The following is a 16621-nucleotide window of genomic DNA, read 5'->3' on the forward strand; positions in this document are numbered from 1 at the left end:
TTTTAAAAGCTGGTTGAAACATGATTTGGTTTCATTTGAACAGACAGGAAACAAAGACAGACCTACAAAGACACGCTGGCAGTGTCAAAAAAAAGTTATGAACTGCCTGTCGTTTCACTTCACAACAAACCACCGAAGTCTTCTCCTAACACCTACCTTCAAGATCAATCCCAGGGCAAAGGGAAAAAACAAACAAACAAACAAACAAAAAAGCCCAAGACTTGAAGAAATGTACAAAAAGAAAGGGGCAACACATGATAAATGCTGAAGGACTAGTACATTATATGATGGCAAATCCTTCCTGAGTAGACATCAGATGCACCAGATGGGAAGGAACCGAGTGATGTATTAGGAGTGAAGAAAGCAAAAATGGAAAAGTAAAATATTTTAGTCTACTTTGCCAGGACTTATGTGATCACACTGTAAGTATAACTGTGCCTCTTCTCCCACTTGACCCTCTTAATCAAATTAAATAGAAGAAACCTTCCAAACAATTTAAGTGTCTACAACTTCCATAAAAATAAATGGCCAAATAGAGAAGATGCTTTTTAGAGCTGCAACACAAACTCAGCTCTTTTTTTTTTAACAAGCAGAAAGCCCAAAAGGGAAAATTACTCCTGTAGGTATGCTCTCACTGTAGGAAAAGCTTGAGTAAGAGACAGCAAGTCCTTAGAGCACTGACTTGGGAACATGATCTACTTACATTAGAGAACTGGCAAAATCATGATCCTCAGCTATAAGTCCTCCCTGCTGCATGGACAACTGCTTACTTTTGAAGCAAGAAAAGAGTTTTTGTTCACCTTAGCAAACCATGTGTTATAAGCTGTAGCAGGCAGCCAGCTGCTTCAGTTCAGCCACCAAGGCAGCTAGTATTGACAAACATATTTGTTAAAGAAGGGGAGGTCTTTGAAGCATCAGCAGGGAATCAGAGCAGAGAAGAAAGCAACTCCAAGGACAGAGTAAAGGAGAGTTGAGCTTGAGGTGACTGTAAAACTGAAAGCAAAAAAAGGTTAGTAATAAAAAGGCAAGAGTGGAAACATCTAAGGTTGGAAATCAGTACAGATCGTTCATGAGCACGAAAGAGGAATTCACCAAGCAACAGGGAAATGAGAAGAAACAGAAGACCAGGGGCCAAAGTCAAGAGAGAGAAAAAAGCCAAAACAGCCAATTGTTTGGAAGTACAGAAAGGTGGTGGCGGGGGAAAAGCCAAAGGCTACTACTCATCAGCATTTATTTCCCTATTCTTTTCTGCTGTCTTAGGAACCAGCTTTTCTTCTCACTGTTTCTACAGAAGCTCTTTCTCCCCGAGTCAAAAGGCATTTCTTACCATCAACTTTTCACAGGCTTTGTGCTGCTGCTTTGTAGGCAGGAAAAAGCAAGACTCAGTGGGAGGAAACTCCAGACCTTATTCAGAGATTAACATGGGCAGTAGCTCTGACCATGCTTCTTCCCAATCCAAAGATCCTTCCCTCCTACCCAAGAAGGCCACCTCTTACACACACCTGAAATCACATTTTATATTTGACACAAAGCACTTGACAGGAAATGAGATGCTAAGTAGTTCAACTGTTGTATACATTAAGCATTACCACAGAATAAATGAGTTAGTTTTTCAAGAAATTTGTACTTCTCTGAATCTGGAAACCCCCTTCCATATAGAAAAATGGATAGACACAGTAGGGGAAACTAGGACGTAACAGGCTTTGACTACCCGAATTGCCTGAAACCCAGTTTAGGCAGAACTGAGGCTTTGATCTTAAAGTTCTGTTTCCCAAACTGGTGAAGACCAGAGCCTCAGGAAAAACTGGAAGTTACTTAGAAAATGAAAAAAAATCCTTTAAGTATTGCATGCATGTGATACACAGTAACCATTTGCAGCTCATAGTTTGAAAGGGTGCTTTATTTTGTTTTGGTACAGATTCAGTCCAGTTCACAGAGAACACATTAGTTAATACATATCTTCACTTTGTAGGAGAAATGGGCATGAACACATGAGCACTCAGTCACCAGCCTTTTATAGCTAATTTATGCAACTTTTGCCTCTAAAGCATTATGTATGGCACACAGGTTTCACTAACATCCCATATAGGAGCACTGTAACATCATCTCTACAAACACAGGAGAGGAGGATGTAAATCTCAAGGACTGTAAAACTATGTATATACTGCTTGTGGATTTATCTTTCAGAATCATGTTTTTGACATTAACTTGAAAGTTTGTTTTAAAAGAATGAGTGCCTGAATAATATATGTTCTTCCTTGAGGCACAGGTTCAAGTTCAGGCTATGATAGTAATCTTCACTTTAAGCAGCCATTGAGAGCCGAGGACTCAGAGCAGCCAAAACTGTCTTAAAACCAGGTCTCCAGGTCTCTGTGAGCTGCAGTAGCAGCTAATAGGAAGAAGGGTACCTGAATCTCAGCAGAACAAAGCAGTCTCCCATGTTTAATCATTTTATTAGAACCTGAAATAGCAATGAAGGCAAGGATGTTTGCTAAATCAGTCCCTGTTAACCTACCAAACTTACCTTCATTGTTAGATATAAGGTCTGGTAGTACTCATGAGGCTTTGGGTTTTTTAAAGCACAACATAGGACTCAAGACTCCAAAAACTCATCTATTTCCCTCACAAATCCAGGCTTATGCCAGGTGGTCTAGCAAAAGATACTGTCACTCTTCACAAACCCTTTGTTACTTACATCAAAGTTCTTTGATACACCCAGTACAAATTCTCCCCATCACAGACAGAGGTTCTATCTTTAAGCAAAATAAAGCTGATAAATACTGTAGGCAGTTATCTTCTACATGAAAAAACAAAACAACAAACTCTCTCTCTGGAAGGGATTAAAGAAGGGTGACTTTTTTTAAACCATGATGGCTGCAAGGGTGATAAAAACCCAATATCCTCCACAATGTAACATGAAACCAGCAGGAACATGAAAAATATTGACAGAATGAAGATGAGAGAACAGAAAAGGGACTATGAAAGATACTTTCAGTCTGAAGCATGTTTCAAGTAGCTTAGATTTTCAAAGCCATTTTAAAAGTTTTGTGCACTCAACTTGCTCCTGAATACTCCTCTATTTTTTCTGATTTTTCCACCTAATTACTTTTCTCTCCTCTCAAAGAGCAACAGAAAATGAGAAAACAGATCACACAAGAGAGAGAAAATGAAAGCAGTGAGTTAGCATATACTATCAAGTACAGAAAGTATTCTGTAAGCTGTCAAATATAAGAGCAAAACAGCAACTTTTATTTTCCTTCTACTTAAAGCAATCACGTTTTGAAAATGTTTAAAAGAAAATGTCCAAAGTTCATGCCCAAGCTCCTCAAAGTTTTAAACACAGCATCTTACAACTTGGAGAACACTGTTTATCTTTTTATTTGTAAACCAAAGTTTGAAATACTTTACAATATACTTTTAATTTAATTTTTCTAAAGAAACATCATTTAAGAACTGAAAGAACAGTGTGCCACTAAATGTTAAGGACCATATTTTAAAAACCTTTATTAAAAAAGGTTATATAGGTATGATGAATTTAAGTTGTATTTTAAAGTCAACTACTTAAGCATCTAAATGATTTAAAATGAAGTGCAAAATTGGAAGTCCAGTCACAGATGAGTTGTGCTCAAGACAGAAGAGGTCTACCCATGGCAGGCACAGCTGCACACTCATAAGCTAACTCAGTCTGTCTCAGCCATGAATCCTGCAGATCTGAGCGACACCGCTGATTAGGTCAGTTTGATCTACTTAATATACTCTCCCTTTCTAATAAGAAGGATATTAACTAAAGCTTTCAGTTAAGCAATAAAACCTTTCTAATTAGCAACAACAAAAAAAATTACATGCTTGCTCTGTTTCAGGCACTTTTAAGATCATAGTTCATTTACTGTAGGTAAAAAGCTATTAAGCGATCCCTTAAATTTCAACTCTACAGTTATATACCATCTAGTATTCTTGCTCTGAATATTAACCAAAAAAAGTTTCTAAACACCTGTAAGCCCCACTATAAATCTTCATTGTTATGGGGGGGGGGGGGGGAAATCAATGCTTAATTTGTTCAATGCATAATATTTACACTGTGAAACCAACGGGAGATAACAAGCAGTGGCAAAGAGGCAATAAATTTTAAAAAGCCAAAGTTTTATAATTTTTTTTTTACACAATAGTGTGCTAATCAGCATAATTGTATATAAAAAAATTAAAATATAGCAGAGCATCCCATTACAGAAATTTTAGTCATCTGAACTGCAGTCATTACTTGCTAACCGTTTACATGCAACACCTGCTAGGACTGACTTTTTGTTTTTAAAGTGTAAAATAGATTACGAGGTTTAAGAGACAAACATTAATTTGTGTACAAAGAAAATTAAAAACTGCACTCAAGAATTGTACTGGTCACAAGCCTCTTCCATACGGGGGGGGGGGGGGGGAGAAAAAAGTACAAACGATGATGATAGAAAGCGGTCTCTTTCTATACACTAATTATCAAAGGCAACACATAGACTGAGAATACCTGGATGGCAAACTCTGTAGACACTGGAAACAAACAGCTTTCACATACATGCTCTTTATAGGAGGCCTTTCTTTCCATCAAATGGCAATGGCTGATAGCAAATAAGGGGCATCAGGTGTACAACTAAGTAGATCTTGCAAAATACTAAGATGGGGCAGTTGTTAATATACAATTTGAACTATATATACAATATAGTGGAATGTATCCCATCCCAAAACTGGTTTATGAAACAACTGGACCTTTCTACGCTAGCCTTACAACTCAGCTATCGTTCTAATGAAAACATAAGTACACAAGAGACTTGCATGAAAAGTAAAATTTATGGGCCATTTTACAGGAACTATTGACAAAACTGCTTAATGGCATTTCTGCTTTTAAAGTAATTTTGTTAGATAGAATTGAAACAACGTCTGTGTATAAAATGTCCTGACAGACACTTCAACATGGAGCTTTGGTGATTTTAAAAGGCCCTTTTTCGATCTGTTATGAATTTTACTGCAGAAGTATTGATGCATGCACACATCTGTGTCAGCCGAGACTAGTGATCCAACTGCATGCACATTTCCTCTTTGAGGTACTTTCCATGTTAAACCACTTCAATAACAGTAAGATGAAAAATAGATTAAACAAAGCATTTCAGATAACTCAAACTGAATAGGAAATAGAATGCCAATATGGCAGTAAAACCTTTTTCTGTTGTTTTTAAACAGGAAGGTCTCTTGTACCAGCAGAGTCCTGTATACACAGAGAAGGAAGGAACACACCACTTATAATTCCCATTAAACAAGAGCTGATTCATCATGTGAGGAGGTACAAATTACAGAAACCATGAACAGTCAATAGAAGAGAAACAACTGGTTTACATGAAAGAAGAGAGAACACTTCAGTCTGAATGCAGTTACTTTGTGAAAGCTGCTACAACAGCCCACAGAACCTCATTTGTGTTGGCTTTCATACATTCAACCTCAGGGTCTAAATCCAGAAGCTGACGCACTCTCTTTGTGGCTAAATCATACTGCTCATCCAAAAGGGGGGCAAAAGCGTTCTCCAGAACATCTGAAGCATGGGCTAAATAAACGAGTGCCAGCAAGCGCTTATCCATGCGGTGAGGGTCATTCATCCATTTGTCAAGAACTGCTTCTTGAACCTTCTTGATGAGGCGCTGTTTGATATTGTTGTTGGTGAGAGGGTGCGTAGTCATGTCAAAAAGAAGGAAGTTCTGTTTCTCTGTTGTCAATACACCTTTTTCCACTAGATTTTTAGCTAACCGTTCACGGACATTTCGCAATTGGTAGTGCAACTTCAATGGGTTCCATGTTTCACCTAAAAAAACAAGCAAAAAAGCCAAGAGTCAGGCAAAGTTTAAGCTGTATTATCACAGTGATTCTCCCCCCCCCCGCTGCAGAATGAGCTGTCAAATTCATATAGCTGACTACTACGCTAAGATATTGTGCTCATGTCAACATTTCTCTGATCTCTGACCTACACAGACATATGCATAGAGACAGAGACCACGAGAGCCTCTTGGGGGGGGGGGGGGGAAGAGAAGGGGGGGGACAAAGAACAACCCCCCGAAAAAACACCAAAACAAACTACCAAACAAAACACCACACACAGTCATGAAGAAAGAGTTAATAAAAACAAAAATAAGCATCTCATCCATTCTTGTCCATTTGTCTACTTCCAGCCTTTTATCAATTCAGAAGCTGGAAGAAGCGTCATTGCCATTCTTTCTGCCACAGAGACAAGCTAATGCACACCTACCCTATGTGTCCCCCTCATTTCTCTATTTCTTCAGGTTTACATTCTTCTCTCCCTTCCCTCCCCCCACCATGTGAAACAGTAACATGCACTGTGTGAGTGTGGGTGTGTGCATTACACACGGGCACATGTTGGGCAGGGGCTTTGATGTTTCTATAAAAATTATTTCTCATGTTTTTTATTTAAGGCAGGAGAACTGGGCACTTCAGAGCATGTGAATGCGTGTGCTTAGAGGAGGGAATTTTAAAAGCACAAAATCAGCATCAACAGCTACCGAGAAAGCTAAAGTTGCTGAGCACTGAGAAATCCATCTTTGCTTAAGAGTTTACTTAACAAGCTAAAATTTTAGGTCCAGCCTACCTAAGTATTTATTTTAAGTATTAAAATCCCCTCCTGATATAAAAGAGGCTATGCATTTTAAGAGGCGAGGGAAGAAACAGCATAAAGTATTTCTTACATAGATGGGTTTTTTTCCCATAAATGATGTGAGAATTTCTATATCAGAAAGCTTTTTTAAAAAAATCATTGGTTAACAAATAATAATAATAATAATAATACACAGATTACTTTAAGGTTTCTCCCATTGTGATGGAAGGTGACATACACTGTATCCAAGTAACAGACAAGTAAACAAATGAGGTGACACCAACTGCATAGTGAAAGGTAGAGAACCCACCCAGGCCTGAACTCCACAAGTCCCTGTAGGAATCACATTCTCATTGAATGTGATTCCCCAGCTTGACCATGAATGAAGCTATCACACATACACACACACAAAAAAAAAAAAAAAGTCATCTCCTTGCAGTGTTTCACAGGATAAAGGTAATTTCCTAGATGTTTCTAAAATTGTTAGGTGGATGTGGCTATACAATAATAAAAATCAGTACTGCGGTGACACCTTGTGACCAACCTCCTCAATTACACAGGCACTTGCTTGTTCACACAGATGTTTGTTATATCTACAGGAAGACCTGACATTTTGATCCAAACTTCCGTATTCCCTATACTTGCTTCCTTTAGAGGCTATCTTATAAACAAGATCAGCCTGGCAAATATCGCCTTAAATGTGCATATAAATATTTCCATGATGACTTTGAACACTAACTTCAAGCAGCATTCTTTGCATCACTGATAATTATGGATAGAGTAGCTATTTTCCAGGATCAGGCCCTAAAGCAAAATTCTAAGAGTTTATCAAAACCCCAAAACAAAACACCAAAATATTTTTCTTCAAAGGGCAGTTCTCTAAACCATGGGAGACGCAAAGAACCCTAATACCATCCAAGAACTAGTAATTAAATACCCATGTGTAAGTAAAAATGATTGATCTAAGTCTCAGCCACAACACTGATGATAACTATCTTCCCAGAGCCAAAGCTTAGCAGGGTCAGGAAAACCTTAGCTTAGCTCAGCTCAAGGAAAACCTACAACATTGTTCATTCATTAGTTGGGCCTTTTTTGAATCAGTACTAACTTGATGTGCTCCGCACTGTGAGAGAAGGTGAAATGTCAGCACAAATGATGTATTTGGGACAAGAAAAATGAATTGTTTTTGCAGGCTGTAAAAGTGAAGGGGAGCTGAGCAAGAACTAAACTGCAAGGCTACGCAGCAGCCATGCCCCCTACTGACAAGGGCTGCTTTGTTCTTCCTCTCTCCCCCCTCTGCCTGATAGTCAAGGAGCAAGAGGGGAGGGATGCCAAGGGCACCGAGTATGAACTGTATGTGAGTATGCAAGGAAGACTGCTTCAGGTGGTGCAGGATGAATGGGAAGAACATAACGAAAACAAGAAGGCAGAGAAAGCTAGAGAGATTTTGCTCGTTTTTGAAACTCTTACTTATCTGTTGTTACAAGTAACAAATAGATTTAGATAGACAACTTCAAGTCCCATTACCCCCTACCTCCCAAAGTCATATTGTTGACAAAACAGTGGGTTTTTTCCCTGCACTGTTTGCACAACTAAGTACATCTCTGATCTACTCCAGGGAAGCTGCATTTTGTGTGTTTTGTAAAAACAGACAAACCTTAGTGATTAATTTTGGCTACAGAAAAAAAAAAAAACAACCAAACAAAAAAAAGCCCAATAAAAACACTACATGTTAAAAGATGGTCATTGTTAATTTCAGTTTAATTTATGCAGCCTGAGAATACAAATGTTGGTGAGGTATATGAAAAGTGTTAACTGCAATTGTAAAGATGAAATCTAATTGACGTTTCATTTTTTTGGCAACAATTTATTAGCTTTACAGGAAGAGCTGTGTGCAAAGTACTCATCTTGAAGACTTTGTTTTGAACAACTAGAAGTATCTAATATTTGAAAATATTTGTTACTTTTCTCCAGTTAATGGAAAAATAGAAAGAACTCCTGACTCTTTATTGTTTCTTTATGATTAATAGCCAAATCACCCTCAATTTTTACATCTGAACAGTGAGCTCCTTATCTCCTTTCTTTATCAAAAGATCTGAATACTGAATCCGTACAGCTACACTCCAAACTTCCACTAACCCTCATTTCCAATTACAGAGAAAGGCAGTTATATCTCCAGGGTGCAGTCCCGATTTACTTCGGAGTCAGCGGAAGACACCTCTTCCACAGAGTAGAGATGTCCTCTGACACTTCCATCTAGACCCTTTCTGTACCAAGTTAAGTCAAAAGCAACATTTACTTATATTTGATTAAAGGCTACAATCAACAAGAGACTACTCTAGAGGACAGACTAATTAACTTTTTTGCATACTTTCTCCCCAAAAATCTTACAGTATAATTTCTAGTGATGCCAGATAATTAGCTTTATTGGGGGAGGAGCAAATACATTATGTTCAAGGCTTACCACTAAGCAGTTCAATCCAATTTTGTACTGTTTCAGGAGGTTGGGTCTCTTTTATGTGTTTCAGAGCTTCATCAAGCAGAACATCCCCTGTAGGAGCATCTGATTTGCAAATCACCTAGGATAGAATAAAACACAGTCAATATTTTGACTTAATTCATATACCATAAACATCCAACAACAAAAACTGGAAAAATCTACCTGTTATCAGAACCAAGGAAAATTTTAAGGAGTGAGGAATCTTTTCTAAGAATACACAAGTTTAAAAAATACGTAGTTGTTAAAAAAACTATTTAGGATTTTAATTACAAAGCTACATTCAGTCTTAGGTTATCTATAACCTAAATTAACCTTAATTGACTAAAACTATAGTATTAATAACATGCTTAATACCTAATTTTTTAAGGTAGATAATCCACTAACCTGGCCAGGTCCTTCACTTCCTCCCCAAAACAAAGTATACTACAGTGTTAAATTGCTCTCCGATAGCAGTCAATTTTACTGCTTCAAGTCAATTTATTCAGAATACGGCAGTAAAACAATTAGGCCATGTGAAACTAAGAAATCAATTAGAAAGCGAAAAAGCAGGAAAACCGGCTTTCTTCTTCCATATATTGATGGATAAAATTAGGTTCAAGACAACTTCTATAAGTTTTACAGCTCTGAAGAACATGTTGACCAGCAACACTACATTCCATTCACTAACAGTTACAATACACATATTAGGCAAAATATGTACATACCAATAAACCCCTTAATATGTAATAATAAATGCAATATCACTTAAGTTTGTTATTTAATAACTTCTAAAATTATGAGTTCTTCCCCCAAGAGAACACAGGAGAGAGGAAAAAAAAAAAAAATCATTCACAGTAACATAATAAAATTTAAGAATTTGAGTAACTGCTTGTTTACCAGTATAAAGTAGTTATATAAGCCATGTACAAATACCATTTTTTCTGGTTAGATAAAACAAGAGCACCAAACTAAAACATACAGATTTGACTAGCCCAAGTCAATATGTTTGAATAGAAACAAAACAACAACAAAATTCTATCTTTCTTTAGGAAAAGAAAAAAAGAAACTACTGTTTCAAAGCTATTTATGAAAATAATGATTAAATCTGGCAATTTAAATAGTTTTACAAGTTAACACTTTATAAGCATCAGGTAAAAAGATAACAGGCAACTGACAGAAAAACTAACACATCAAAACAATTCCACGCATACAAGAGAAGCAGCAGGTGAAAGATCTTATTTTTAGTAAAGCTTCACAGTAGTCAGAAAGGTGTGCTGGAAAAAGCTTTAAGTGTCCTATTGAAACATATCCCAAGTTCAGTTCTGTTCTGTAGTTCTAATAACCCTTACAACAAACAATAGAGGAGTACATTTTCATAGGGTCTATAGATGACACTGAAATGAGTTACAATGGTAAGACAGCTTCAATACTGGCAAGATGATCCCAAACTGGAGATGTGTACAAAGTCAATGAGATGAAATTAAAAAGAAATGCAAAGTAGTATAATCAGGATGAGGAAACAGATGACAAATATAAAAGATATAATAAATGACTATATAGTTCAGAATAGCAGAAAAACCATGTAGTAATTACAAATATAAAAGATATAATAAATGACTATATAGTTCAGAATAGCAGAAAAACCATGTAGTAATTCTAGCAGTAGACTACGAACCAAATAAATCAACAAAAGCCAAGTCTTTTGACAAAATAAGAATTTAATTCTAAGCTGTATTAACAGGAAATTGCTGGAGAGATCTTTGTGAATACCTAACAAGTCATAGCTGGAATACTACGTCCAATTTAGATGGTGTCTATAAAGCATAAAAACTAAGATTTTTATTAAAATCAGCAAGAATGAACCAGTCCACAATGCCAGGCTAAGAAGAACGATGTTTGTTTAGATCTAAAAAGAAGCATGCAAGATATTTTTACAAAGAGGGTATCTAACAGTAGTTTAGGGTGTCTACTTTGGGAAAAATAAAAGATACCAGCTTATTCTGGATATACAGAAGATGCAGGATGTATTGTCAAAAACTTCAACAGGCAAATTAAACATCCAGGGAGGTTGTTGAATTGCATTCAGTGGAGAATTTTAAGACTAAACATCTGCCAGGGAGGAACCAGAGAAACCTGATTTTCTGTTACTGCATCAAGATTAAATGGTCTCTTGAGATACTGTCCAGATCTCCACTTTTGGAAGCTGGAGATTACTCCAACCATAAATCTTAGATATTTGGTTTTAAGAACACAACTACATTTTAATCCAGACAATCCCTATTTGAAACTAAACACACAACAATGCATATTTATCTTTCTGATTCACAAGCTTGCACCATAGTGTCACTCAAAACCTTTATTAACCACATATAATGATATTACATATCTTCCAGTTTTATATTAAGACTTGGAATTTTTTGAAGTTTCTTTTCTTTAATTATACAGGAGCATACTTTAAGTTGGGTTTTTAAGCTGCTAGACCGTGGCTATTAATAGCCACCCTTCAGATATTCCTTTATTAATTAGCCTAAGAACACCCAACTTATTGATCTTTACTTCTTTTTAAAAATTATGTTCCAGCAGTATTTTAGTTTCTTTGATGTGTCCCATATGATTTGTTTCACGGTAACCTTAGTTACACTGGATCACTCCAGCCTGCTGCAGTTGGTAACCTACTACTCACCATCTCACTTTAAACAGGTAAGATGTGAAATCATCTTTTTTGACCTGTTTTATTAAAACAAACACACACATCACTGAAGAGATATATCCCATGCTTAAAAACATTTTTTAAGTAAAATCTTTTTAAAAAAAGTTTAGAAAACAGCTTTTCTTGCTTATTTGGGGTTAAGATACTTTTTCCTACCACTGCAAAGAAGTTTAAGAAGCTAGTCTGAATATAATCCACCATAACAGTATAAGCCTAAACATACAGGCATTTAAAGGAAAGAGCTGTAAGGAGCATAGACTCTCCCATTCAACTCAGTCAGGGCTCCATAAGCTCTTGGGAAGCCACAATACACAGCAATTTTGTTTCCAAGTTCACCATTCTCTGCAGCCAGGCATACAACACTGTTTCTTCTCACTTCTCTGCTACATTGCATATTCACTGCACAGATTCTTCTGATTACCCTTTCCCTCAAACAAAAGTATTTTGGTTCACACTTCCATGGTATTTCTCTTCCCCTCCCTTTCCCAGTACGTGCAGACAGGCAACAGGGGAAGCCCAGCCACCTCTCTCCTATGCTCATAGATCTGCTCTTGAAGGAGGATTTATTGACAAATGCTTCTTGGTTAACTCTCTCCAGAGTCATAACAACACAAGAAGAGTGTGAAATCGAGTGGGTTGGGGATCTTGTGAATTGAATCATCACAGAAGATCAAGCATCTGCAAGGGGGTATTTTCTCTCTCTCTTTAATAGATGAGCTAAGGTAGAGAAAGAAGCTAAGATCCTGGTTCTTCAGAGATGATGGTCCTTAGCCTTACTGCAAAGAATATGTCTTTATTCCAATTTTTCAGTGATTTATCATGTATTAGATTTGCCTTGTATCCAACTGCTGAGGACATTTCAATTATACAGAATATTTAATTTTCTTTTTCCACAATGCAGCTTTGCAATTAAGCAATGCTAAAGATGAAGCATCTCTTGCATTGATTTTTAAGTAAACTTCATTATTTAGTTTTAATACAAAAATTCACTCATGCATTAATCACTCAGAATTGCCAGCTATAAAATACTGAAGTTAATCTGCCAAGGATTTGTTGGGATTTCTTTTAAGAACTGTAATTATTGGGTTTGCTTTCTGAGACTCTAAGGTAGCATAGAGTACCATTTTCTATCTTCAATAACCACTAGTCTTAGAAATTACTTTATTTATACATAAACCTCAACATTCATTTATTTGTTTCTAAAAGTGATACCAGTAGATAGAACTCCAAAATGATGCAATGATTACATACTCTGAAGCCAAATTTACAAGGATGTTGCAACATAAAATACATCATATTGACTTTCAGAAGTTTCACTAACATTCATCAAGTCCTTGTCTGCCAGTTTCTCAGTCTCATTTGTCTCTCTATGGCATTCAAGCATGGATTTAATGCATCTTGATCACTTCTGAAGTTGTGTCTTAGAAACAGCAAAAAGTAATCAGCAAAGATCCACCTGATTTAATGCTTGAAATGTAAATCATTGTAGCTAGCAATCTTTTAAGTTAGCTGTGTGATCAAGGCCACCGTTAGCTGGTTATAAATCCATACTACTGCCCAAAGAACTAGTTCTACCCTCTTCTTGTTCTCACCTTATCACTTGTGCCAGCAGTCTCACTTGTGCCCCACCTGATGACAAGATCAAGAAAGTGATTCAAATAAAAACTAAACTGATCAAAGAAGTGAATTAGTTTTCAGCCAGAGCGGTTACCTGACAAGGCTGCACAAACAGTAGTAACAACCCAAGAGAGACTCCAATAATAAGCCTCTTTGCAAAGATCAGGACTACCCTTCTCAGCTGCAGCACAGGCTAAAGTGACTGAAGCCTAAACTCCTCCCTTCAGACCATGGCTTGAAGATACAGGGTTTTGAGTCACAAATCAAAGCTTTAGTTTTAATGAGATTTTACCTTTCCACAAAGTCCCAGAATGGAGCAGGGGTGGGGAGGGAGAAGGGCTAGCCTGAGGGGCAGAAGCTATATAAAAATGGTATTGCCACTGAAACTCTACCTCACTGAATCACAACCTTGGATGCAACTAGACAGCTCATTCCACTCACTAAACACAATATTTAATTCAGAGAAAGCTGAGGGCAAGGGGAACAAAGCCTGCAAAAGGGGGTCAAGGGGGACACTTGGTAGAGCTGAGACAATTAAATCTAGCAAACACAGAAATAAGACTGAAATTTAGTGTTAATGCAAGACTTCAAATAAGGTATAAAACAACACAAGTCATTCATGAGAAGGATTTCTAAATTGAGAGAGGTGGGGCAAGTGGAGAAGAAACATCATATATATCAGTAGTTCGGGATTTTATTTGCAAGAAATTCCTTAAGCAGAAATTAACCTTCATTTGAATTTTATATTAAGCCTTTTTCATAGAACCCTCCTGCCTGCAAAAAGAAATCTCTCGATTGCCTTACAACAGCAGAAAGAACAAAGCATTTAATATTGGGTAGCTTTTAGCTCTCCTTAAACAATGGGGGGGGGGGGGAATTGAAACAAACACACCAACCTACCCCCAAAAATCACATGATAAAATTAAAAAAAGGAAAACAATAATTTTCCTTGTATTCTTTATTGAAGATATGTACAGGTTATTTTTCCATTTTCCTAAAAAGACACAGTTAAAATTTCAGTTAGATAGAGCTGACAAGGTTTGTGTAGAATGAAAATAACTGCTAAAGAACATTCCTGAATGCCTAAGGAGCCAAAAGCTTTGGAGGAAAAAAAAGTTGTGCAAACTAATCAATGCTGAATATGCTTAAATGAAGCTAAAAGTAGTAGGAGCTGTTTGTCTGAACAGAGGTTTGATTCTTCAGAAGAGAAGGAAGCTGGGAGAAGGTTAGGGAATTTGTAAGCTTTCCTTTAAAAAATTTAGCAAGGGACAATATTGACAGGGAAATGTGCCATAGAAGAGAATTTATTTGTGATGGATAGACAACATTTGAATATGTTTTCAATAAACTTATTTTACAAGTATCCTCTAATACTGATGAAGTAAAAATTCTTTAAACAGTGTGACTTTGCACATTTTATACTAAGGAAAAAAAATCCAGTGGCAAAAGTAATAAATTAAGATGCCTCAAATCTTCAGCCTAATTCAATAAAGAACCTTAAAAATTTGACCATCTTAAAGGTCAGTGAGTACAACAAATTTAATGCACTGGTCACATGCTTAAACTAGATACAGTTTTGTGTTCTCAGGGACCCAAGGTATAAGGATCGTTTCCTTCCCATGCATTGCAAGCACTAACTGCAACACTGTGTACACCAGAATTAAACTGGTGACTTGCAGGATACATCTGGCAGGCTGTCAGTTAGCCATCCCTCTCAGCTCCAGCCCACATCTCACCAACATTGCAAAATCCAGTTCCTTCAGCAGATTACAACTGGTGCTACTGGCTCTCAGCAGCAACCACTGCCACCACACCCTGGCCAGGACCACTGCCAACTGTTTGTGCAAGGTTCCCAACAACAGCAGAAACACATCAAGAGAACAAACAGGAGCAGAGAACACATACAGAAGATTTTACAAGGCACTTCAGCTCACCATTTAAACTCTTTAGGTAATAACTCTCTGCATCTAACTTAGGTCACTACTCAGAATCCTTATCCCCATATAAAGAAAAAAAAAAGTCTTTTTCTTACAACCAGTTGTAATTTATAGCTACTGTATTGCCTGGAGCATGACACAAAAGTAAATGCGACCATTTTCCTCCACTTACCTTTCTTGTTAATAGACTTTTGCGCCTCATTCCACAAGCCTCTAACTGAAGACGCCCTCGCAATGCCAATTCAATTAACATACAGCCACGCAATCCTGAGGAGATGCAATCATTCCAGAATGATGTGTAACCCTGTGAAGAATGAAAGACAGTAAGACATTTCCATCTCCACCTGAAAGCAAATAGAAAAAGAGGCTTACTGCATTCTCTAAGCAGTTCTCTGGCCCTCATACACTTTTGAAGTAGCATCACTAGTCAACTACCATTCCTGTACTGAAAACATGAAAGAGAAAACAGACTCATCCCCTATTAGTTTCGACATTTAGTCTCTGCTCTTTGAAGAGCAGGGAAACTTCAGGAAAGTGATACAAAACAAAACAGCAAGATATCAAGAACTGTGAGACATAAAGTGTAGTTTATATGTAGTCAAAATAAACTTCTTATATTTTTAAGACATTAAGCATTTGGCATTATCGACATCACACAGGCTTATTTGAGTTTCCTGAGAAATATTAACATGATTTTACATCCATAAACAATATGGCACCAATGAAGTAATAATAACCTGAAAAATTGATATTACATAAAATATGGAGTATATTGGAAATTAAAAGTCCAAACACAAATGTGGCAATCAGCACAAACCACAGAACAGATTTTTCAGCTTGAATATAGTAAACCAAAAGCCAAAAAAGTTTTCAAGCAAATATTTGGAACAGCTATTATTTTGTCATTTAAATCCTTTGAAAACATATATTTCTAAAACTTGATGCATGTTGTTCTTATATGGACTGCAAAACTGCAAGCCACATTTATTCTATGAACCACACCACATCTACCACACTTTTTCATCTATATTTCTACATTGGCAGCTGTCTGCTTAAATGGCAGAACAGAATATTTGACCCAATACATTTACTCAATATCTAGAAATACATGTATTGATTTTGGTACTCCATTGCTCAACAATTATGCCCTTCCCCCCAATCTTATAAAAATGATTCTATTTTAATTACAGAGTAGCTAACAGTTAAATATTAAAAAACATGCAAGAACAGTATCTAAG

The 16621-nt window shown here is 36.8% G+C and overlaps 1 protein-coding gene across 2 annotated transcripts in view; it reads right to left on the bottom strand.

Annotated features, from left to right (window-relative positions):
• Nucleotides 1-1882: 1882 nt before the first annotated feature.
• LOC104009850 (Golgi phosphoprotein 3) overlaps nucleotides 1883-16621 on the bottom strand; it is a 36664-nt gene continuing 21925 nt past the window's right edge. For both annotated transcript variants that reach the window (XM_087762602.1, XM_087762603.1), the window contains 3 exons: nucleotides 15556-15687; nucleotides 9105-9219; nucleotides 1883-5836 (listed from right to left, as the gene is read on the bottom strand). In XM_087762602.1, coding sequence (XP_087618728.1) covers nucleotides 5412-5836; nucleotides 9105-9219; nucleotides 15556-15687 — 672 coding nt within the window. In that variant the 3' untranslated portion in view covers nucleotides 1883-5411. The remainder of the gene's footprint in view (nucleotides 5837-9104; nucleotides 9220-15555; nucleotides 15688-16621) is intronic.

The sequence above is a fragment of the Nipponia nippon genome, unplaced genomic scaffold, assembly GCF_047370975.1.
Source record: "Nipponia nippon isolate SJK-2023a ecotype South Korea unplaced genomic scaffold, ASM4737097v1 scaffold_26, whole genome shotgun sequence".
NCBI classification, from domain to species: Eukaryota; Metazoa; Chordata; class Aves; order Pelecaniformes; family Threskiornithidae; genus Nipponia; species Nipponia nippon.